The sequence below is a fragment of the Hypomesus transpacificus genome, chromosome 8, assembly GCF_021917145.1.
Source record: "Hypomesus transpacificus isolate Combined female chromosome 8, fHypTra1, whole genome shotgun sequence".
NCBI lineage: Eukaryota > Metazoa > Chordata > Actinopteri > Osmeriformes > Osmeridae > Hypomesus > Hypomesus transpacificus.
Window position 1 is genome coordinate 10684460 of NC_061067.1, and position 23884 is coordinate 10708343.

At 40.2% G+C, this 23884-nt stretch overlaps 1 protein-coding gene across 3 annotated transcripts; it reads right to left on the bottom strand.

Annotated features, from left to right (window-relative positions):
* Window positions 1–5882: 5882 nt before the first annotated feature.
* Window positions 5883–23884, bottom strand: gyg1b (glycogenin 1b). Of its 3 annotated transcripts, none has more exons than XM_047023753.1 (7): window positions 23766–23884; window positions 22232–22367; window positions 21590–21617; window positions 20985–21147; window positions 17699–17825; window positions 8458–8674; window positions 5883–6970 (listed from the first exon to the last, which is right to left on the bottom strand). In XM_047023753.1, exons 1-7 carry the CDS (start codon window positions 23770–23772, stop codon window positions 6833–6835), a joined length of 816 nt encoding a protein of 271 aa, XP_046879709.1. In that variant the 5' UTR covers window positions 23773–23884; the 3' UTR covers window positions 5883–6832. The 3 variants fall into 3 exon arrangements, with proteins under 3 accessions (XP_046879709.1, XP_046879708.1, XP_046879710.1); XM_047023752.1 differs by having other exon boundaries at window positions 21443–21617; window positions 23766–23881; XM_047023754.1 differs by lacking the exons at window positions 22232–22367; window positions 23766–23884 and adding an exon at window positions 22135–22153 and having other exon boundaries at window positions 21443–21617.

A 23884-nucleotide genomic window follows, 5' to 3' on the forward strand; every position in this document is an offset into this window, starting at 1 on the left:
TAACCTTCTTCTGATGGGGCGGCCAGATGGATCCCTGCCTCAAGTTGTTTACCCAGAGACTGAGCTATTGACCCGACAATGATGGCGGCACTCCCAAGTACTAGCAGACCACTTCTGGTCTACTTTCACCCGGAATTACCTCCCCAGTTTGCAGGCCCAACAGAAGTGGCACTCCAGTCCAGAGGAACTGGCTGAGAATTCAGTTGTTATGTTAGTAGAACCTCAGCAGCCCAGAGCCCTCTGCCCTATTGGTCGTATCATCAAGGTACATCCCAGCGTAGATGGTCATGTCCGATCAGTGGACGTGAAGATCAAGGAGTGGGTGTACACAAGACCCGTTGCACGGTTGGTTGTTCTGCCAGCTATACCAGAGGGAGAAGAGGACAGTACAGCGGCACCATAATAATCAGCCTTTCCAGGGTACAAATATACCATGTACATTTGGGGGCGGCTGTAAGAAAGGCTGGCGGGTATCAGCCAATAAGAAACCATCTTAGTAAATGTATCAGTTAAGAGTCAGTTAGAAACAGAGAATGACGGTTGGGTTTATTTCTTACACTCGTAATCTATAAGTTTCTTTAGTAGCCGAAAGAGTGTGTTCATCACCAAAAGTAAGTTGTTTGTTGGATGTTTGTTTGTTGTCCTCTGGTTGTTTAAACATATTTCAATCTGTATAGTTTATAAATAGTCTTGGTAAGTTGGATCATTGTATACGGAATGTTTAGTTTTGTTTTCAACAGCGATCAGAATTCATTGATATGATGTCAACAGAATATGATACTTGTTTAATAATAATAGGTAACATATTAGTCTATATATTCAGTCATATGCTGTATCGGGAGCATGATGGGTGTGCTTGCCTTCGGAGAGCACAAACCATTGTTATCTCACATATATGTTATTATTATTATTCTTTTTGCCCCCCTAAAACTGTGTCAATATTTGGACTACATAGACAACCTAGGTGTCAAACGTTTTCGTCTTGGTAGCGATTGAGTTGCTTGTATTTGGATTTACGTTCCGTTGCACAGTTTAGGAGGTTACAACGTTTTTGTGGGGACAAAGTGACTTTTGTCGACGAAGGGTAACCTGTGCTAGCTACGTCACCACGTCAACACACGTTAGCAACGACGTATGGATACAACGTGATAGACTTTCTAGCTCGCAAATTGGAGCTTGGATTACAAGTGAAAAATACCACCCCCAAAAAATCACAACCATTTGGCATTGTAGAGAAAGCGATTTCGAGTGGAACTGCAATCTCGCATTTTTGATTTAGGTCTTGACAGTCTTTCAAATTTGAGCGAGTGCAGGTCGCCCGTGAGACCGCCTCTAGCAACGACGCGTGGATACAACGTGATAGACTTTCTAGCTCGCAAATTGGAGCTTGGATTACGAGTGAAAAATACCACCCCCAAAAAATCACAACCATTTGGCATTGTAGAGAAAGCGATTTAGAGTGGAACTGCAATCTCGCATTTTTGATTTAGGTCTTGACAGTCTTTCAAATTTGAGCGAGTGCAGGTCGCCCGTGAGACCGCCTCTAGCAACGACGCGTGGATACAACGTGATAGAATTTCTAGCTCGCAAATTGGAGCTTGGATTACGAGTGAAAAATACCACCCCCAAAAAATCACAACCATTTGGCTTTGTAGAAAAAGCGATTTCGAGTGGAACTGCAATCTTGCATTTTTTATTTAGGTCGTGACAGTCTTTAAAATTTGAGCGAGTGCAGGTCTTTTACGCAGCAGCCATGCTAGAAAGCGTCATAGTAGCATTTTTTGTAGCTAATTTATAGTTCAATTTTACACGAAAAAACTGAAAGAGGGAAATGTTATGACGGTATGACTATTGTGAAAACAGCCAGGTGGTGAGATTTTAATATAGGTTGCTGTAAAAACGTTGATTTGTTTGCTTCGTGAGAGACATGTCAGCCTCCATTTACGATTGCGCAAGCAATGTTGTCAACAGTGTTGACACTCAGTCAACTGTCGATCTGCGTCTGGTGAGTACTTTCTTAATTTCGTACCAGGGTCAATTCTACATCTAAATGGACAGCAGTGTTTTAAAGCTATGGCGATTGCGAAGACAGCCAGCGGGTCAGCATAGTTTGTTATTTGTGTAAAACTTGGAATTTGAGTGAGACTGCGTCTTGTTTTGACGTTAGCCACAGAGTCACAGACTCGGCTCGCCCACTGGCAGTGTAGTAGGCTACAGTACTTTCTTCAATGCCACAGCTATGGCTAAACTTTATTATGTCTTATACCATGGTCTGGGTGAATACTCAATTCTGATTGGCTGCAGGGGTGTACATTATAGGGTGATAACGGACACCTACTGCGTCATTGCAGAAAAACTGTCTTTTCACCGTTCTAAATTATTCCGCTGGCTACACAAGAGCCTGTACAAAATATCTTAAATAAGTAACCATAACAACAGTGACGTAGTCAAAGCCTCCATTTACAATTGTGAAAGACTTTAACAAGCTAACTTGTATTTACAACAATGAGTGACTTCAATATTTATTTTAACTTATTTGAAAAATGTTTATTTTCTGAATGTAGTGTGTCAGTGTCACGTAACCGCTCATCTCACATCCCATTCACTATTCAGCTCGCTAGTCAATCTACTTCAGACAGGCTGCGGCCAACACGACAGTAGCAGCAACTCTACACATGGCCGATTATTTTCTTCTTAAAAATCTTGATTTTATTTGGGGACAATGACATGGCTCGATAGCTGGCTAGTCTTGTGTTAAACATACTGTCAAATTATAATCACTGTTTGGAGAAAATGTCAACTTTCATGCGATCATTTCACATCCATTTGCTATTCAACTCCCTCCACAGGCTGCGGCCATACTTCAGCCTAGTACTAGTATATGGCCGATATTGTTCGTGAAAATCTTGATATTGATTTTGGGACAGTGACATGGCTGGTTAGCTAGCAAATCTTATTGTCAAACATACTGTAAAATTACATTTACTGTTTGTCAACCGTACACAATGTTATTGCCTTTGAATCCTGCTAGCATAAAGTTAGCTTTTGGGCTAATAGCTCAGCCAAGGGAAAGCCGGTGTTGGTTGAGCGGACTAGAAATATCAGGGTTGGCTTAAGTTGAAAAACGTTAGATTTCTATTGCAAAACGCCTTAAAACACATTAATGTCTGTAAAAAAATTGTTGGCAAGTGACTATGGTATAAGCGGGATAATGCCCTTCGAGGTGTCCAATATCATCTGATAATGGACTCCGCGGAAGCAACCGTCCGACGCGCAGCGTTCACACCTCCGCATCGTCCATTATCAGATGATATTGGACACCTCGAAGGGCATTATCCCTTACTTATTACACGGCTGTTCTTAATACTGTAGAATGCTCCATTCACTTGAATGGGGCTTCCCAACATTCTGCGGTGAACAATTTTCTCATATTTGACCGCTGCTATGCATATTTGACCGCTGTCAAGGGAAGTGGCCTTTTTGCCTCGGATTCACGTCTTTCGTACCACTCCGCAAGTAGTCCGGTAACTTTTCAACCCCGGCGTACTCTGTTGCTTAGAGACGTCAGATGATTTGAAGCCTAAATAATGTTCAGTCTATGAAGTTCAACGTCTTTGGCGAACTATTTCTCTGCTGATCAACAATACGAATGGTAACAAATACATTGTTAAAACCCACACTGTGTTAAGTTATTTTTGTTGGCAAGTAGCCGTGTAATAAGCGGGATAATGTATAGAACGCCGGTCTTTATCGGGGAAATAAGCCCCTTCATGGCGAAACAACAGGCGAAAACTCCGCTTCGCGTCGTGCCTAACAACTCCCCTTACCTGTTCTAAAATCAGTGCAAACCACGGCCTCTTGGGGCTTATTGCTTAATTATCCCCTACAAAAGAAACGTTCTAATGTCCTGCGCTTTCAAACAATCAGTGGAGTGTGGATAGCAACGGCAGCTAGCTTGCCTCAAGCAAACTGCTTTTGAATTAGCCATGTCATTGCTTGCTTTAAAATGTTAAAACATTATTATATTTACGTTGATACATTAAGATGCTTTTATGAATCAATATGTCCTACCACTTGAGAAACACTGTCCTACACATAATTAGACAAATGCAATATCAGACGTCCCATAGCCTACAACCTCATAACCAGGTGCAACAGGTGTCTCAAGAGGATTAAGGAGTTGAAGAAGCAGATGCTGTGTCTTCCTCTTGTTGGACAACCAACAAGTTGTTTATATCTGAATACAATTTACTAAGTTACCTACTGAGCGATACCATCGGAGTGATACATGTAATTTTTACAGAATTAATATCAAGGGAACACAATGGTCAGAAATGCAGTCATACACTTAAATGCTTTTTAAAATATGTAAACACCAGGAGACTATGGGTAGCTGGGGCAGCCGCAAGCACACCCTCACAATTTCCCCAGAAATTGTATGCTCTCTAGTTGTTTACGTTCTGTGTTGTTTCAGCACCACTCTCATTGTCATGTAAGAAACTCCGCTAGCAATAATCAGCAAAAAGAAAGCCGTTTGAAGATTTGTGTTCTGACAGACACACCGGGAGCGAACACAACGCACACACTAGCTGCATATACACTATTTTATTTCCTCACCTACACATATACTAAAGAGGAATGCATCTTAGTTCCAGTCTACTACGTGACCTTCTCTGTCGCTTGTCTGTTGCTCAAGAGGACGTGCATCGATCATCCCCCGGATTTTCCTACATCCGTGAAGGACACGCCCCGAGCGTGGTGAACTGTGGGAAGGCAAGCGATGCAGAGCATTAAAAAAACGCTGTAGTGGACTTGCAGCGTTAGTTATTTTGAAGCGAATTTGCTTTTACAACCAATAATCAGCTGCTTTCAAAGGGGCTGGCTTGCGAACAGAACGAAAATATAAAGTGGATAGGCATACTTCATACTACATCATGAGCACAATGCACTAGTTGGGACAAATTCTAACACAATCTTCAAGCCAGGTTGTCACCCAACAGCAGTGTTCAAACTCCCTAATGCTCTTGTGGTTGAATGCGCACACATTACCATAGATACACTCCAAAGTCTTGTGCACAGCCTTTCCAGAAGAGAGGCAGCTGGTATGGGGAGGCAACGCCGTATTATTTGCCCATAATTTTGGAAGGGGATGTAGAAGAAGCTCATAGATGTGTGATGGTCAGGTGTCTACATACTTTTGGGGATACAGTATCTTTTCTTACTATCCAGTAATATTTTGGCCATACAGTATCTTTTTTTACTGTCCAGTAATATTCTATATGACCACTTAATGGCAATGTGATACATAACTTCTGATCAAGGCTGCCCATCAAAAGAGAATAGTTATCATGCTTGCAAGTCTTACAGGACCTAAATAGATGCTTCAACACACTGTCATCCATAAATGGAAACTACACCAATTAATGTTTATTCCACTGTATGGAATTATATATGAAACACCATAAGATCTTTTAATACGTTATTGTTCCCAACCATGCATTTGCATGGTTGACTACACCATTTAAATTGAATGTGTTATGTTAACATGAAACCTGGAATTGAGGCAGACTCCAATGCCATTGACACTAAAAATTTTTTTCAAGTGTTATAATTCTGTACAGTTGTACATTAGTGACTACTGCATACATTGACTTAACATCATGAGGTTTGATACTGTTTTAGAGATATGCCTTGTTATGTTACTTCCACCATTTCTAGTTACACTAAAACAAAGCAAGAGTTGTGATAACTTTCTGTCTACCAAAATACACCCCAAAAGGTAATTTCCTATGGAAAATATTGTGCCTCCAAGACTTCTAATGCAACATTATATTATTTCATTATGTTAAGGCACATCTTGGAAATAAAAATACAACTCATGGTTCTGGTCCGACTATTCTTTATTTTTCAGATAAAGGGGCTGTGGTACAGACAACATTTGGATCAAGTAAAACAGTAGCAAGCTAAGAGACAAGCCAGGAGGTGCAATGCCATGAGGAGGTGCAGAGAGAGCTGTCACCAGAGGCTGGAGTGTAACAGGCATTCAGGGTCCAGCTGTCAGACCAAAGGCCAACTGAAAACCTACACAGAGTTAAAATAAAAAAGGTGAATCTCTCAGCCTTGGCAAAGGTTTTTTAAACAGTATAAAAACTAAGGCAGTAGGTAAAGCACACATTACAAAAGAATTGTAAATTTCAGAGATTTAATAAAGATGCTACTTCATAGATTTGACTGACTGAAGGGTAAAAAATAAAAATAAATTGATGTGAATTTACATTTAGTCTCTGGCTATGTTGTGAAATTCACTCACATAAGACGGCAAGACAATGCAATAAATGCTTCTTAGAAGTATAGAAAACATGAGGATGTGTTGCCATCCATGTTCCTACAGAAAGGGTTAATTGAAGTGCAACAAAAACCTATTAGGTAATTTGGCAAACTTTCTGACATCATGTTGTAGACTCCCTTTATTTTTCTTGGATAGGATTGATTTCATATCACATTGTGTGAGAAAATCATCCCAAATAAAAAAGATCTGTACACCGGTATACAGTACTGTATGTTTGTTGATGAATAGTAACTTCACAGTGTAGATAGTATATTAGAACAAAATTACAACACAAAAAACTGCATTGGGGGCCTGCACTGATTGTTATCAAATTAATTTTCCATTGTAACAGTGTTAAGTTGTCTTTGAAGGTGACAGGGGTCAAGTATGGGGTGGACGTGGTATGCAGCTGAAGTAAAGAAGAAATTTAGAACTGGATTTCAGCCAATTATGGAATCAATCTATTAAACTGCATGTGCTCTCATAATCCTTTCCATTACAAATTTATTTGAGAAAAGCATCTAGCTTTTTCTGGATATTCTCAAAAGAGTCCATTCCCATGTAATCTGCCTGACCCTGCTCCCATTTCTTCTTGCGTTCTTCTGAGGACAAGGCTTCTTGGGCTGCATAGTCCGTTTTCATCTAGCCACACAGAAATGCATGCCAGAAAGTCAGAATCCATCAATGGTTACACCAATTAAAGATTACTTTGCTGTTAATGCATTTGTCTGGATTGATACCAAAACACACTACTGTCTTTCCAAATAATTTAAAAGAAGTCTGTAAGATACATTTTATATGTTTAACCTTTAACTGTAATTAAAGAAATTCCTTGAACTGGAATGTTACCAGATTTATAAAATTATATTTATATACCATGGGGGGGTAATTGGGAATAATGTACAGCTTTTGCTCTTATGGAAAGACATTTGAACTTTTGTTCACCAATTAACTCATCACAATGTATTAATGACTCAACTTTTGTTCCCCCGGTGTATAGTTTACATGTATACAGTATACACAATACTTATCACTGCTAATCAATTCAAATAAAACTAAATTCATAATGAAAACAGTCTGTACAATTAACAGTTATTGTGCAATTATATACAAGACAATAAATCTGACTCAACTCTAAAATGATATAATGAAAGATTAAATGTCACTGCCATGGCCGTGCCCGTTTAGTTTGTTCTCCCTGCCCTGCCTAGTGTTTTCTGTCTGTCTCCCCCCATGTGTGTGTGTACACACCCACACCAAAACCCACACAACCCCAATTCCAAAAAAGTTGGGACTATGTAAAATTTAAATAAAAACAGAATGCAATGATTTGCAAATCTCATAAACTCATGTCATTCACAATAGGTAATTGAAAACATATCAAATGTTTAAACGGAGGAAATGTACAATTTTAAGGAAAAAATAAGACTATTTGAAATTTGTATGGCCGCAACACGTCGCAAAAAAGTCTGGAAAAATTAATTAACAGCTTAAAGAGGCAGAGTCTCTCAGACGTGAAAATAGGCAGAGGTTCACCAATCTGAGAAAACCTGCATCTACATATTGTGGAACCATTTTTGAATAATGTTCCTTAACGTAAAATTGAGATGACTTTGAATATATCATCATCTACAGTATAACATAATAAAAAAAATTGGAGAACCTGGATAAATCTCTGTATAAGGGACAAGGGTGAAACTATTGCATGCCCGTGATCTTCAGGCATGATTCCGTAATGGAAATCATTGCATGGGCTCAGAAACACCTCCAGAACACATTGTCTGTGAACACAGTTTGCCTTGCCATCCACAAATGCAGGTTAAAGCTCTATGATGCAAAGACGAAGCCGTATGTGAACATGATTGAGAAATGATTCATAATCTCTGGACTTTTCTGGGCTAAATGTAATTTAAAATGGACTGAGGCAAAGTGAAAAAACTGTTTCATGCTCAGACTAATTTAAATTATTTTTGGAAACCGTGGGTGGTGCATTTCTGGACTAATAAAATGTACTTCCCTCTGAGTTCCGTATCTTGGTAAATAAACACTTTAAGTTTAGATCCTGCCTGCCTTTCCTTGCATTTGGGTCCACCTCCTGCACCACCACATTAAAAGTGTTGTTGACTGACCTCCACACATCCAGAGTTGAAGGGCTGATCACCATATTGCTCGTGGAGCATGGGCACCACGGTGCTGGAGTAGAGGGTCCACCATTCCAGTAGGAAGGTGGGGTGTGAGGAGGCTTCCTGCATGTTCCCCTGGATCTTCCTTTCTTTGGGGTCAAACGTGTAGCTCCATGGCTTGGTCTGGCCTAGGAAATGGACTACCTTGGCGTTGCTACCGTATCTGAAAATGATGTTAAAAACTAGTTACCGAGTTATCCTTCTTGGCCAGGTGCCTTGAATGTGCTCACCTCAATGGAACTACCAGGTTCGGTAACACAGGCTACAACAATACAACTGCAAGCAGCAATGGGGTGGCCAAGCAGGTCAGATGACCCAGAAGAAACTTACGACATCCTCAGAAGATTGTTCCAAGTACACGCAGCAAGTTTGGCGTGAATCCATCAAAGATTTGCTGAGATACGACACAACTTTCTGTTTGCCGATTTCGATTGGCTGGACCGGACAAACGGTTTCGAAAATCAAAATAAAAAAGATAGTTTGTGTGAGGATTGCATTGACTATAGTTTGTAGCTTGAATACAGGTAACTAGAGACTGCGGTGCACCTGGCTTCCTTTGCAGTGGCTTACAGTCTCGCTAAACAGAGAATCAGAGACATGACAAGCTCGTCGGCTTTGGCTGGATTCAAACATCTGACGTTACCGTTGCCAGGACACCGACTTATCCTAGTGAGCGATTTTCAGTGCTGCAAATCACAGTTCAGTTACTGGGTAAAAATATAAGCAGTTTTTCCTGTGGCAAGTTGTTGTACGATTTGGCCCAAGTTTAAACAGCTGTAATTCAGTCCTATTTTGACATGTCAAGGTGATTGCGGTCTGAAGATAATCTGTCCCAAATTTGGTGAATATTTTATACATTTTGTAGGAGGAGTAGAACAAAAACGTTTTATTAATTCATTAAAAATGGCAGCATCAATTCGGCTGCTATCTCAAGTTAACATGTGTCAGACATGGGATCGCCCCCTAGAGGTTAGAGGACACATCTACAAAGCACAATAAATCTGACTCTTCTTGAGTATAAATCCCCTGAGAATGAAACATTATCATTACCATTATGCTGTTAGACAGCTACTGTGGCATACCTGGCTTCACTAAACAAATAAACCAGTATCATGACATGCTTGATGACTGTTGCCTGTTTCAAACCTATGACCTTGCACTTCAGAGGAACCCGTCTTATCCCAGTGAGCAATTCTCACTGCAGGGAAATGCTGTGTTCAGTTACTGTATAAAAAGAATAAGCAGTTTCTCCTGTGGGAAGCGTTGTCAGATTTGACCCAAGTGTAAAAAGCTGTAATTCAGTCCTATTTTGACATGTCAAGGTGATTGTGGTCTGAAAATGATTTGATTACATGTCCATGAAAATAGGAGCAACGGCGAACAGAGTTTGTTTTTATGAAAATTCCAAATGGCCGACGCCCAAAATGGCGGACACGGGACAGTGTGATATATTTCGACTTAGTATGCCACATAGAATCAGAAGAGACCAATCTTGTGATTTATGACAAATCTGTTCAGAAATTATGATGCAGGATATCCTATGCACTGGCTAGATGTAGCATCACTATATCTACAAAGCACAATAAATCTGACTCTTCATGAGTATAAATCCCCTGAGAATTAAACATTATCGTGATCATTATGATTATACTGCTCGATAGCTACTGTCGCATACCTGGCTTCACTAAACAAATAAACCAGTATCATGACATGCTTGAGACATTGGCTGGTTTCAAACCTACGACCTTGCACTTCAAAGGAGCCCGTCTTCTTCCAGTGAGCCATTTTCAGCGTTTGGAATTGCTGTGTACAGTTACTGTATACAAAAAGTAATCAGTTTCTCCAGTGGCACACGTGGTCAGATTTGGCCCAAGTTGTTGCCCCAACAGCTGTAATTCAGTCCTATTTCGACATGTCAATGTGATTGTGGTCTGACGATAATCTGTGCCAAATCTGGTGAATATTGAATACAAAGTTTAATTCATTCATTCAAAATGGCGGCCTCATCAATTCGTCTGGTATCATGCAGACACGGGATCTCCTAAGATATCATGAGACATAGGAATCACTTAAATACGACAAACAAATCAAACGTTATTGGTCTAAACACAGTCTTGCCTATTGTAGCGCCCCCTAAAGCTCAAATGACCCTACCTTTTTCGGACCTCTTAATAACAGGTTCATGAATCCATACACCAAGTTTGGAGTCAATGCATCAAAGATTCACTAAGATATGACCTCACTTCCCTTTTTCCGGATCAGCTGCTGAATTTGATTGGCTGTAACTAACAAATGGTTGCGAAAATCAAAGCTCCAGGGGATAACTTTTGTGAGGCTTGGTGAAGATCATCTGTGGCAATTTTGAAGAAGATTCGACAAGAATTGTAGGAGGAGTAGCGAAGAAAACGTTTCTCCTTAACATTCAGAATGGCGGAGAATCTATATGACTGGGTATGACGTCGTAGAGTGCATTGAACTTGATCCAGGGAATCCAATGATACCTCATATTGGAAAATGCAGCATATGGTTCAAAAGTAACGTGTGTAAACACACCTTCAACTTTGACCCATTGGTGGCGCTAGAGGGTTTGAAATGGAGACATGAAACTTGGTGAAATTGATGAGGGGACTGGTCGCAAAGAGTGTGCCAATTTTAACTTCTGACCATGTGGTTGGGGCTGTCATAGACTCCCATGACAGATGTGTAATAATAATAATAAGAATACGTAAAAACCCTTAAAGGGGCGATTGATTGCTAAACCGATTTTACCTTGTCATAGTTGAATAACGACAGTACGGTGGGTAAAATGAACATACAGTGAATATCAAAGTCCATTGACACCTCTTTCCTATGCAAATCTCAAAAAGAAAAAATTTGGCTGTGAAACGCTAGCTTTTCAACAAAGCCACCGGTGTGTCGTAGGACGGGGGACCGCCCTTTTTGGCTCTGGTTTGTATCTTTTTCACGCCCCAAAATGTACATCCAGACCCCAAGGTAGCGTCTATCTCCGATACTAGTTTAGCTGTGCGCTGCTCTGTGTAGGCTACTTATAAGGAATTACAAAGAAGAACGTTTAGAATTATAACAAGGATATTGAAAATGGACCACGGTCGTAAATGCTGTGTTCCAGGCTGTACAGGGAAGGCTAACACTCACAGTCTTCCCAAGGAGCCAAACATTCGACAGGCATGGCTGCTGTTGTCTATGAGAAGATTCCGGCGAAGTTTGACACTCAATCATTCATTTGCTCTGAACATTTCACCCAAGACAGTTTTGACAACCTTGGACAATTTCAAGCAGGATTTGCTAGGAAGCTGACCCTGGAAAGAGGTGCTGTTCCGACCGTATGCTCATTGCAACCGCAAGCTATAAGGACAGTATGATGTTGTGCTAACAGTTATTAGCAATGCTAACGTGTCCTGTATATAGCATATCAGGTAGAATGCTAAATACGTTTCTACACACATCAAATGACTGTAGCTAGACTAGCTGTAGGCGTCATTAGAAGGGAAGCTTCCGAAAAAATTGCCAGAAAACGAACAGCAGTCTGGCTTATTGCTAACGCCTGTCTAGATAATCTATTTGAAAGAACTGGAAAAGGCAGGTGCTAGATACAGGATACGTTAGCATTGCTAGTAACTGTTACTAGTAACACCTAGACTGTAGGCATGTAAACTAGTTTAGCTTGCTAACTCAAGAGCATAGGTAGAATGTGTGATAATTTTGCCTAGTTTATTGGCAATGGGGCTAACGTTGTTTCATGTTCCTGTATGTGTTTCAATCAAATAAATAACCTCTGCTATGTAAATCTACAATTCACGATGCATGTTTGTCCAGATCTTTGTCATGTTATTTTTCAATAAGATATCTAGAGCTAGCTAACTGAAGCCGAGTAGAATCACAATATGGTTTGGTTGCTAAGCTGTAGCCTAACATTCTACCCCAAGTCAATCCAGTTTGCTCCAACAACAGAAGTGGAAACAAGTAATGTTATCATTTCAAATGATATGTAGTCAATCGGTTGAAAACAGTGTTGTGTAGACACAATAGATTTATTTGCGCGTTTTTATTTTAAATCTCCACCTTCGGTGTTTCAGTGAGTGCTGCCGTTGGCCGTGTTGCGTTTTTGCTCCCTAGCTTCACTCGTTGAAAACCAACCAGTCAGCGCGCAGCTTATCTAAATATGAATGAGCATACCATAAAATGAGAAAAGCTAGTGTTTTTTCCCGGGAACATTTCAGAGGATCTATCAGGGGGCCTAGAACAACACCCGGGCCATTTTCAACCCAACCAATGTTACATACCCTATTCGGAGACCTTAAGGAACAGTGTGAAATACCCCAAAAATCCAGTCAATCGCCCCTTTAAGGTGGCTCCGCGGCTTGGCCACCAATTACAGTAGTCCATTTGTCAGAACAAATCATAGTTAACTTCTCAAAATGTCTCCCCCATGGCAATACTAGTGTTAATAGGTTTGATTTCAATCATATTTCCAATGAATTTTATGAGAAACATTCTGTAACCTAAGCAGGTTTACGACCGGCCCTGTCAATTCCATTTCCACATGAACAATCACATGCCAGTGTCTGGCACTTTGGGATAACGTGGGCAGAACTTGAAGTTCTGTCAAACAAACCAAACTTTTCAGCTAGTAAATACTTAGCAAAGAGAAGAGGGACAATAAGATTGCCAGAGGATGCCATTAACCCATCTTAACCTTGGGCGGACCAAGCAGCTGCAAATGAGTGCTGCTTTTCATAGGGAGAGGAAAAAAACAAGATGGTCAGAGACAGTGATTAATAAAGAGAGTGAGAGAGAATTACCATGTGCTCAATGAGGATTTAGGACTTTAAATGAAATGGGTCTATTCTGGGATTAGGGTTCAACCGCGTTATGACCCTGGTGTATATTTAACCCAACGAAAGGCAACGGATAGGAGGGGCACCTATGGGAGCTTAAGAGAGACAACTGCTGCTGTTACTGGCCCCTTCATCTCTCTCCTCATTGGTAACCTGATGTCATGGCTCGACTATACTTCCATGTGACTGTGTATCTGCTTACTTTCTCTGTATACTCTTCTGCCCACGCAGTCCCAGAGTGCCCAAAGTATTTCTTGGGTTTAACTAGTTGTGTGTATCACAGCTAATTTGAAGTGGACATTAAAACAATATTCTAAGATTATACTTGTACTCATTTCTATACCTCTTCATTGGTTAGCAACAAGTTAATGACAGCAATGTTTTGTAATCACAGACTCCATGCAGCAGCAGCCTGCCTAATGCCATTTTCTGTAGAAAACCTTTTCTGCCAAGTTTAATAGTGCCAAAAATGAGTCTTTCATGTCCAAACTTGCTGCAGAGGAATTTGGTACCTATATTTCTCAGATCACAAATTGAAATTCTTTGTCATATCTGAAGTACTTGTTCAACCTCCACATCATCTATTCTAGTCACTTTTAGTCATAAAAGCAATTTCTTATTATTTTAAGCAAATTGCCAATGCTGTGGTACATTCACGCAAATGAATTATGTAGCCTTCATTTGCTGTTTCCTACATTATCAATAGTTTGTTATATTGATGAAAATGTATTTTGTGGTCTTCTGTTATATTGTCCTACCACCACAAACATCTAGACATTCAGTTCATAACAGAAGTCATTACATGCACAATGGTTGAGCCAGTTGTCATAATTGTCTGCCTAATTCACCTTACAGCGCTTGTACAGTTCTGCCTAAGGGGTGTTTGGTATGTTTACATTAATTTGTTTTCCTTTGTGCTATGCAATGCAGTAAAATAGTCTAGCACAAGATCAAGCTAGTGTGGGCCAAGCTAGCTTCTAGCCTACTCCTTAAGTAGGCAAGTCCTTGCTAGCAGGAATGCTAAATGTTTCTAATATCAATTAGAATCGAGTACGGTGCATTAACCAACGTGAGACATGCGCTGTTAGGTAGGTCTTCCTGTTTCTAAACAAAGTACATGCGAAGAGAAGCACAATATAAGTTATTTGATACATGTATGAAGTGTTTTTCTTTTGTGACGAAGCCACACACAATGCCACGCTTCTAGCAACCAATCAAAGATGAAGGAAACAATGGTAAGACTCACTTACCATAATTTTCGGAAAATAAGCCGCAGTTTACACGCGATTTTACAGTTCTTGTGCTTATGCGCTTTATATTTCGAAGCGGCTTATAGTCCGGTTTTAGAACAAAAAAGTGCTTCGTCTCAAGGTCTCTACAGACCATGCAGCTAATTTAATGCTCAACACTTGAACGGGGGCTTATTACTTGAAAGAGCAATTATTTACTGTGTCATCTCAGTTACACTATCAGGGCTTGGAAATACAGTGACTTATTAAAGTAGGCAGATGGTAGGCATGTAATAGGCTAGAAAGTAAAATAACGCTAGTAACGCGTAAGGGGTCCCATTATCGTCCACCTAGCTCTCGACGCTCATTAGAAATTTTACCAAAATGTCGTTATAATACAAATAAAAAAGTTATGTCACAGCCTTGTACTTTAATATATAGATACACATTCCGGTTTTGAAATCCAATCAGGATATGCCTAGAAATGTTACTTTACTGATTTTAGCAGTTAGCCAGGGGGTCCTACTATCGTCCACCCGACCACTTTCAATGGAGAAATGTCAGTTTGACGCTGCGGAAGGCAGATGCTACACATACGGTTTGGGAGTGTATTTACTAGGGCTGTCCCCACTCAGTCGACTAGTCGATTTTCTGGTCGATATGCTCTTGGTCGACTGAGATTTTTTTAGCTGCCGTATGGCAGTGTGAGATCTGATTCCCGCTTGTGTCATCATTGCTGAATTAACAAAATGTTCTATTGAAATTGTAGATTATATTATTTAAGACAAATAAAGCAACTCAAAAAATATAGAATTTAAAAGAAAAGGTGTTACTGTTTTCCCTTTCGTTCATCTGCACTTTGTTTTGTTTTGGTATTTTGCACACGGCACAAGCACAATTGGCTGCAGAACTACAAACGCTGCCATAGCCTACTTTGTCTGTGTTATTGGCAAAGAAATCTGTGGTATGGCAGCATATCATTAAAGTACATTTACGAAGTACCGCGTACTGCCAACAACGGTTTATTTTTCATAGTTCGACGTCGAATATGATGTAGCTACCACCTGAAAAATGTAAGTTGGCCTAGCCCTACTTCGCTCATGCTAATGCGCTGGGTTGAAAAATGAATATGCCTATTATAAGAATCACATCCAAATCGGATGACATTGGCCAGGTTTCCCAGATTCGTTAAGAAGCTCTTAACGCTAAGGCCTTTCGGGCGCATTCTAAAGGCCGAAATATGCTTCTGCGTCTCCGTTTACGGATGGGCGGGCGCACGAATACGGACGGATAGACTGCGTTTATGGTTCTCCGTAGGCTGTGGGTGCTGAAAACAATTCACCGCCAGAAGAGTAGGTGGCGCAACGGTTTTTTGTTTAGACGTCATTGAGTGTTTATTTACCTAGGTTACCGAAAAGTCGGAGCAAATTTACAAATTAGCCGTTCCATCAATAAAATACGCACATTTTCAGCAACTACACTGCCCATTTCTCATCACGTTTTAATTCAGATTCTGATTTACATGTACCGTTTAGCTGAAATATGAATTGTAAAAACTTTACAAGCAATGGCGGTCAAAGGATTCTGTTTGTCCTGCTATCACGGCAACCCCGCCCCTACCCTTGATGCAAGCGGTACTTAATACTGACCAATCACAGCCAATAGGGGCTCCGTAGCTCTCCGTAGCTACGACGGAGAGGTACAAAATTAAGGAGGTGCACGTCAAGCTCTCCGAGGCTCTGCGAGGGCTGACGGAGAGCTTGTAGAGGGCGTTCCACGGAGACGAGGGCGTTCCCATGTGTCCTTTTTTCGAAAAACTCAGAAGCATATATCGGCCTTAAGAGCGTTCTAGAGCGCTCTTCAAACGTTCTTAAGAAGTTCTTAGCGTTAAGAGCTTCTTAACAAATCTGGGAAGCCCGGCCATTATCTTCTCCGGCCAACACAACAAAATCTTTCTCCGTTGTACCGTTCCCCACTCAGCTTCTACTTAAGTTTGCATGCTGCAAGTTTTCAGGCAGTGATAAGCGCGCTCTGATTATTTGCATGTTAAACCAACAATATTTTTTATTTGTAGTACATTGTAAGAGATGCTAAATACCATCGGCATTTGGTTACAACAGGACTGGTGATACAAGTCTTATTATTTGTAGGCTTTTAGCGGCTGAATCTGCAATGTCCAGCAGTCATTGAGTTAGATCGGGAAAATGTTTGTACGGTTTTGTTTTGTGTGTGAAAAAAAAGTGTTTCACAGTTCGATTAGTCGATTTTCAGACGTTTTAGTCGAGTCTTGGTCGACCAAAGAAAATCTTAGTCGGGGACAGCCCTAGTATTTACATACTCAAATCTCAAAGTAAGAAGCTGTAATTTGGTGTGCAGCAACATAAGATGTGTACATATCAATGAGTTCCTTTATTTCGTTGCTGCTGCATATCTTCTTTATGAAATTAACGGAAGAAACGGTTGTGGACGATAATGGGGCCCCTTACACTAACAACATTACCAATTCAACTTTGGTAGTGTAACCGAGCTCTTTGTAAGTTCGTTTTAGAGATAATTGTATATGATCGTGTGGACAATAAGACACGGACGTGGTCTCTTTTCATAACTTGTATTTTACCACTGCTCTTGCTCATGAGTGACTTGGCTTTATTTCTGGGCATACTATCCACAACCGAAGTGAGTTACACAATGCTCGTACATTGCTCTTGGTACCCAGAATGCCCTGCGGCAAGCTGAAAAGCTACTAAGTTAAGGGCATTAGCTTAGTTAAATAAGAATTGTTTGGAGTTCTATTGTCGTGTTCATTCTGTTTTTATATGTGTAATGCTATGGTCTAAAGTTTAGATAATTTGAGTGTTCACCTTGATTGGTAATGTTGTCTAGTTAGATGGCTATCCAAGCTGTCCGCTGATACTGTGTGTCTGGGCAAATAATCAATCGTGAGCATTGGGCTGCTCAACTTTTACTGGCGCAACAGTAATGTGTGTTTACAGTGCAGTTTATATCCGAGTGCGGTTTACACTCCGATTTACAAAACACCAGGTGTTTGTTTGCAGTTTATTTTGTGAGAAATACTGTAAACTTAAGGAATACACATACTGCTTGAATGCTGGAAGGTACGTGTAGATGGCTATGCTGCTGAGATTGTAGATGAAGGGGAGGTGCTTTGATATGTCTGCTGTTGCCCAAGTGTTGAAGTAGCCATTCAATACCCCTTGGTCCCCTCCTGCAAGAAGACAAACAATATGTTAATACTCAAAATGTTGAAAAATAACATTGCTGACATTGTTACCCTGACATACAGTAGATACACTTAAGTATTGTTGTCAAATTCCAATAGTTTTGTCATGTATTTATTTGAACTAGAAAAAGGAATTCTCTGAACTGTGTTTTTTTTTACAATGTGAAAGGCAAGAAGTCAAGAAATGATTTAGGTGTTGCTTTCCTAAAAGGTTGGATGGATAAATAAGATGAAATTGATAGTGACAGTCAACTGATCTTTACACCTCTAACAAACCTATTAAGCTGATGCATGTTCACATTAGTCAGCAGAGCCTTTGAATACAATATGTAAGATACAATCCCCTCTTTTACTTATCCATCAAGTCCATGAACTCAGTACAGTAGAGGTTACAAAACAAAAATGGTAAGTAACCGAAGATAATTATTCTAAAGAGCATGTTGCCCAACCAGCCAGATCAAGAACACCATGGAAAATATGAGGCATCTCTCTCTCTCTCTCTCTCACACACACACACACACACGTAATTCACATTGGCAATTAAACCAATCCTTCACCTCCTCAACAGTGATCTGATTCAGCCACTACTATTACTACGTGCATTTACGTATTGTATACATTTGGCAACAGGGAGCAATCCTTGTGCCAGTGAGTGTGAAAAAGACACAATGTACAGAACATGTACGACTTGGATGCATGCCTCAAAGACCACTGCATTCCATTAGTTGAAGAGAAGGGTATATTGTAGCAGGCGCCCCCAAGGGTAAAAATAGTGGACTTGGTACTTTATCTGTTGCAGAAAAGGTGCATTGGTGAGGTCAAATACTAGTTCACGTTGCAGACAGTAATAATACAGCGGCGCGGAGCGTCAGCTTCCAATCCATTTTCAATTAAACCGGGCGTTGACGCTGGTATAGGGCATTGTGGGAGCGTACGCGAGCGTCAACGCCCGGTTTCATTGAAAATGGATTGGAAGCCGACGCTCTGCGCCGCTAGGCTCCGCTGTAGTGGAAACGCACGGTTTGGTATCTGAGCTACAATTATTTTTAATGCTGCATGCTAAACTCATACGGAAGTTCAAAGACAGCTCACTAAGTATACTATAGTTTTCTGTACTTTGGTCTTATGCTACTGTATAGGCCTTTGCCATTGAAAGTTTTACCCCCAGAGAATGGTGCAAGAGTTCATCATGTCTACATTGAAGTTCCTAAACTAAATCATGAACATGCTCCTAAGCAGAGACCTGTACTGCCATAAAGACCGCAGGTCACTGTAGTTTAAACTAGCCAACCAAATCATTATATCGGCTCCAGAACAATCTTCTTATGCAAGCAAGCTTCCCCAAAAATATGACCCTGTAGCATCCTCATTTCAAAAGGATAAAAGCGGTTGAGCCAGAATTCCCATCTTACATTGCATGTTGACTTTGGCACCAAATTATGTTGGAACGACAGAGCGCAAAGATGCCGCCTTAAGGCAGATCCGACTGTACAATAAAAGGTGGAATTGAATAGAGAAGCCCTGTGACCGGCCTCTGGTGCCTCAAGCCATTTTAACATTACTCCCATTGGCTAGGAGATAGTGAGCTAAATGTGCTAGTATGGGAACATTATGTATTGCTTGTAGTAGGGCAGCACTCAGAAGAAATACTAAAGGTCAGCGGAACTTCAAGCCAGTGCCCAAACGGATCGACCAGGGCAGGCTATAAATAAACACATTTTCAAATTAGCATAAACAGGGGCTGTCACTGTCTACCAACTACACATAGAATCAAAATGGTTTACATAGGACCAAAAGTTTTGAAAAAAATAATATATACATTTTGTGCAATAGATCTCATCACTAATGTGAGAGTCCTACAGTGGATAGAGTTGCAACTGGATAACATTGCAACAGGGACTTTTTTATTATTATTTATTTGCACAAAATATTATGTAAAATTGATATGATTTGGTTGGCTAGTTTAAACTACAGTGACCTGTGGTTTTTATGGCAGTACCGGCAACAGGGCATTTACTTGTCTACTGAGAGAGCTTCATACAGAAGCAAAAGACAATGTGCAACATTGATCTGAACTGAGCAATTTCTATGATGCCAGGCTTATTCCTGCCAACAGCCTCTAGTGGCAGCCAAAATGAATGTACCTCAAAGCATGTGCCACTATTAAGCACGCTAATTAGTTTTTAAATAAACTTATGATGATTGCAAAGAGGTTTCCATATTGTACTGTACATTGCACATAAGTTATAAAAAGTAACACATTGTATGTGCATGTTGTTCATTTTTCACATTTGCAGAAATGTAATAACAATACAATCAGTACATTCTCATGGAGGTGCCTTTATCACTTCACCACAGCTCTCATAAAGTTACATTTAGCTAAAATATTGGGAGTTTACAATCTGTGAGCATACAGACAATAAAACAAGCACAAATGGCCTTCTTGTTACTAGGAGAAATTGTGCCAAGTTCCCTCATGTAGCTGTTGGGTAAAATTGTAGAGGGCTGCAAGTAAGTGTTAGAGTGACAACTCTATTATGCAATACCCCAAAAGAAAGTTGTTAGTTTAGCTTGAGGTATGTCAAAATGAAGAGGGATTTCTTGATTTACCTCATGAAAGAAAAAACTAAATGTTTTGTGACTACACTGAAGCCAGAATGACGACCATAAGTTAGTGGTGACCCTAGATGTGATCGTTTATTATCAACCAGTTCCTGGGATAGTTTTATGTCAACTAGTTCCCGATTTAAAATGGATCCTCAAATGTAACTTACGCCCCACCCAAGAATAACTTGAGAGCTGAGATTGGAGAGCCCCGTCTCTAAACCCCTTGCTGAAAGCAAAAGTAAACTTGGAAGTTTGCATCATGCACCGAAACACTTGAAGGCCATAGTTGACACCTCCCAATGCTTTAAAAGGACACATGTAAACACCAACATTTGGTACTTGATTAATACACATTTCACAGTGAAAACTTTATTTTGATAGGAATTTAGGTTTTCAGTAAGTGAGCATTATGAATTTGTGATACAAACCCACTGGTTAGATACAGTCAACATCAAGTAAAAACTTCCCAAGGCATATGGCTGTATCATAAGTACAGTATTAAACAGATGTATGCCAACAGACAAAAACATTACTTACCGTCAAAGCTGCCATGCTCTGTGCAATACTGAAGAAGTTTGCCGTAGGTCTCAAGAGATGGACAGAACACAAACACACCAGAGTTGAAACAGTCTGGCCAACCGGGATCTGGAGCAGCTGACAGCTCCTCTCTGTCAAACAGCTCATCTATGTTTGAGACCACCTGTCAGCCAAACACACACAGGGATAAACACACAACTGTTGTTACTATGACAATCATTACTGTACCAACATATACAAAGAAGTCTCTTGTAGCATCTTAGAATCCAATTAGAAACCGGATTAAAATTTCTGGTCGTAACAATTACACAATACCAAGACCACAACAAATGCCACAACCAAAATACATCACCAGCACTGCTGTACTTGTTTATACTAGCTGATTGACAAAGATCACTTGCACAAACCTAAGGAGATGCCACCTCATAACATCTCTCACTCCTCTATTAGGTCCTCACCAGTGTATCTGCATCCATGAAAACACATTTGGAGTAGTGTGTGAGTGCCCAGCAGTGGAGCTTGGTAAAGGTGATGCCCAGGTCTGGTCTTTTTATCATAGCCAGATGGGCAGTGTCACCACTATCCAACACATTCACCAGCCTCACCTCATCAAAGATCATTTTCAGCACTGCCCTGATGAGACAATATACAGATGGGACATTTACAAAGTTTGTAATGCATGTTAGTAAAATGATGTAGCAATAACGTTTTTTTTAGAAGCTGCCACGCACAGAAGAAAAGCCTTGTGTGTAATTTATAAACACGTAAAAATGTGCCTAATGCACATCAAGAACATTGAACCAATTGTGGTGATCATTGTTGCAGTAGTACTTGGAGTACTTGGAGCACACAATCAGCATCTGGTATGCAACAAAACAGGTTGAGTCTTGGAACTTCACTGGTTGCATAGTCCAAGACCATCAACTGTCACAACTTGTTTTTATCTATAATTCTGTAATAACCTTAATTATTGAGTAATTTAACTTGTTGCTTTACTACTGTACAAATGCACACTGAATTCCTTGAGACATCCAACATCATAGGAGAGGTCAAATAGTTTGGTCTTGTATGCTTTCACTGAGTTCTAACCCCTGGAGTCATGGCAGATCAGTGATTTCTCAAAGGAAAGGAGGATGAAATAAATAATTACAATTATAAATCAAGTATTCCAACAGGACCACAGATCAGTTGCAGAAGGTCGCATCATACTACGTGTTGCATCAGAAGAGGGAAGAACGGGTTCTTACTGGCAGGGCCCTGACACTTGAGGACCGATGAGTGCCACCAATTTCTTGGCTGTCTTGTGGTTGTGCAGGGACTTGCCCAACACCATGGCTCCCCTGGCATAGTTGTCATTGGTAGCCAATGTCACAAAGGCCTGGTCTGGATGAGAATCAAATCAATTGTTTCAATTAAGTTTCTATGTGAGATAATGCTAGTTATTGTTGTATCCCATTATATTACATTCAAACAGGGGGAAGACAGGTTATAAATGCATAATGATAATGTAAGATATAAGAACCTCAGAGACAACAGCTAATTCCAAATCAAATAAATTAGTAAATTATGCGAAATAGCCTGACAATTGTTGTTCTGACTGAAGCGCTCTCTAAACCATGTCTACCATTTCTGACCCTTTTCAAGTTAACTGGGTTGTATGCTGTAAACTGCCAAGCTGTGCTCGAAAGACTGTTACTTGCCATAAATGAAAAGCTATTAATTGTCAGTGGGACTGCCAACTCATTCAAGTCAGAAACAATGTTCTTTTGTATGATGGCAAATAAAATGCAGTCTTGAAGTCTTCATGACAACTGGTGTATGTATATGAGGACAGAGGCAAATCAGCACACATGGTCATTAAAATAATAACATTTTGTTATTATACATGCTATGTAGAATATTGGGACCATTACACTCATGTTTAAAACAAATCAGACAAACTGTAGTTGTGAGAACTTAAAGCTCCTCCTCCCCTTGTTTTAATTGGTTACAATAATCTGACCAAATGACAATATTAAAGAGACAATTATTTTTGAATCCCTGCTGCTCAGTTAATTTTCAATGCGACATTAAAGCAGTTTTTTAAGAATTTAGCATATTTCTCTACTCAGTCGTTGCTATAAAGAGGCGGGGCACCAAAAGCTTGCCTTATAAACACACAAATACACACGCACACATACACACTTGTGTATGTCAGTAAATAACTTGTTTTTTTCAGACATATTGGGTAACTAGTCTGGTGGCATCATTAGAACCCAAATAAAAGTTAAAAGGAAAAAGGTTTCAGCAAGCAACCCCCCCCCCCCCCCCCCCCCCCCCTCCCCCTCTCCCTCTCGGGTTGTTCTATGACATAACAGCATTATACAGCTAGGCACGCAGTGTTCAAGAACTACGTGCAGAATTGGAGTTCTTCGGGGAGGTTATAAAAACAGCAACAAGCTTTGGGCTTCATTACTTCCATATAGGGAAAATTACATTGACGAGACAATGCGTAACATTGGGTCAACATTACAGAAAAAAAACTTTGAAAAAAAGTCCAGACTGATAGTCTGACAGAATTAAATATCCATGTAGTCAAATTAGTAAGTTATCTAAACACCTGCAGAGCTCACAAGAATCAATATGCAAAACAAAAATATTGTGACTTTCATCGCAACAGCTTATAGTCGACAGATGCATTTGAAAAAGGTCGCGATAGGCTACCTAAACCAAACGTTATTTCCTCCATCTAAAGAAGACAAGAACTATCGGTTGTGCATGCGACTTCTGTAATGTACATACCTGCCATGATGTGAAAATAAGTCGAAGCTACTTTGTAGCCTAGACTCGAGAGCACGGCAGCTTTACTTGAGAAAGGGACTGATCATTTACACAGAGGTGAATTTATACTGTCCGAGCAT

Coding starts and splice junctions, on each gene's coding strand:
- gyg1b (XM_047023752.1), bottom strand. Junction 21,148..21,442: donor TCATGGATGCAGATACACTG/GTGAGGACCTAA, acceptor TTTGGCTGACAG/GTGGTCTCAAACATAGATGA. Junction 8,675..17,698: donor TACCTTCCAGCATTCAAGCA/GTATGTGTATTC, acceptor CATCATTTTCAG/ATACGGTAGCAACGCCAAGG.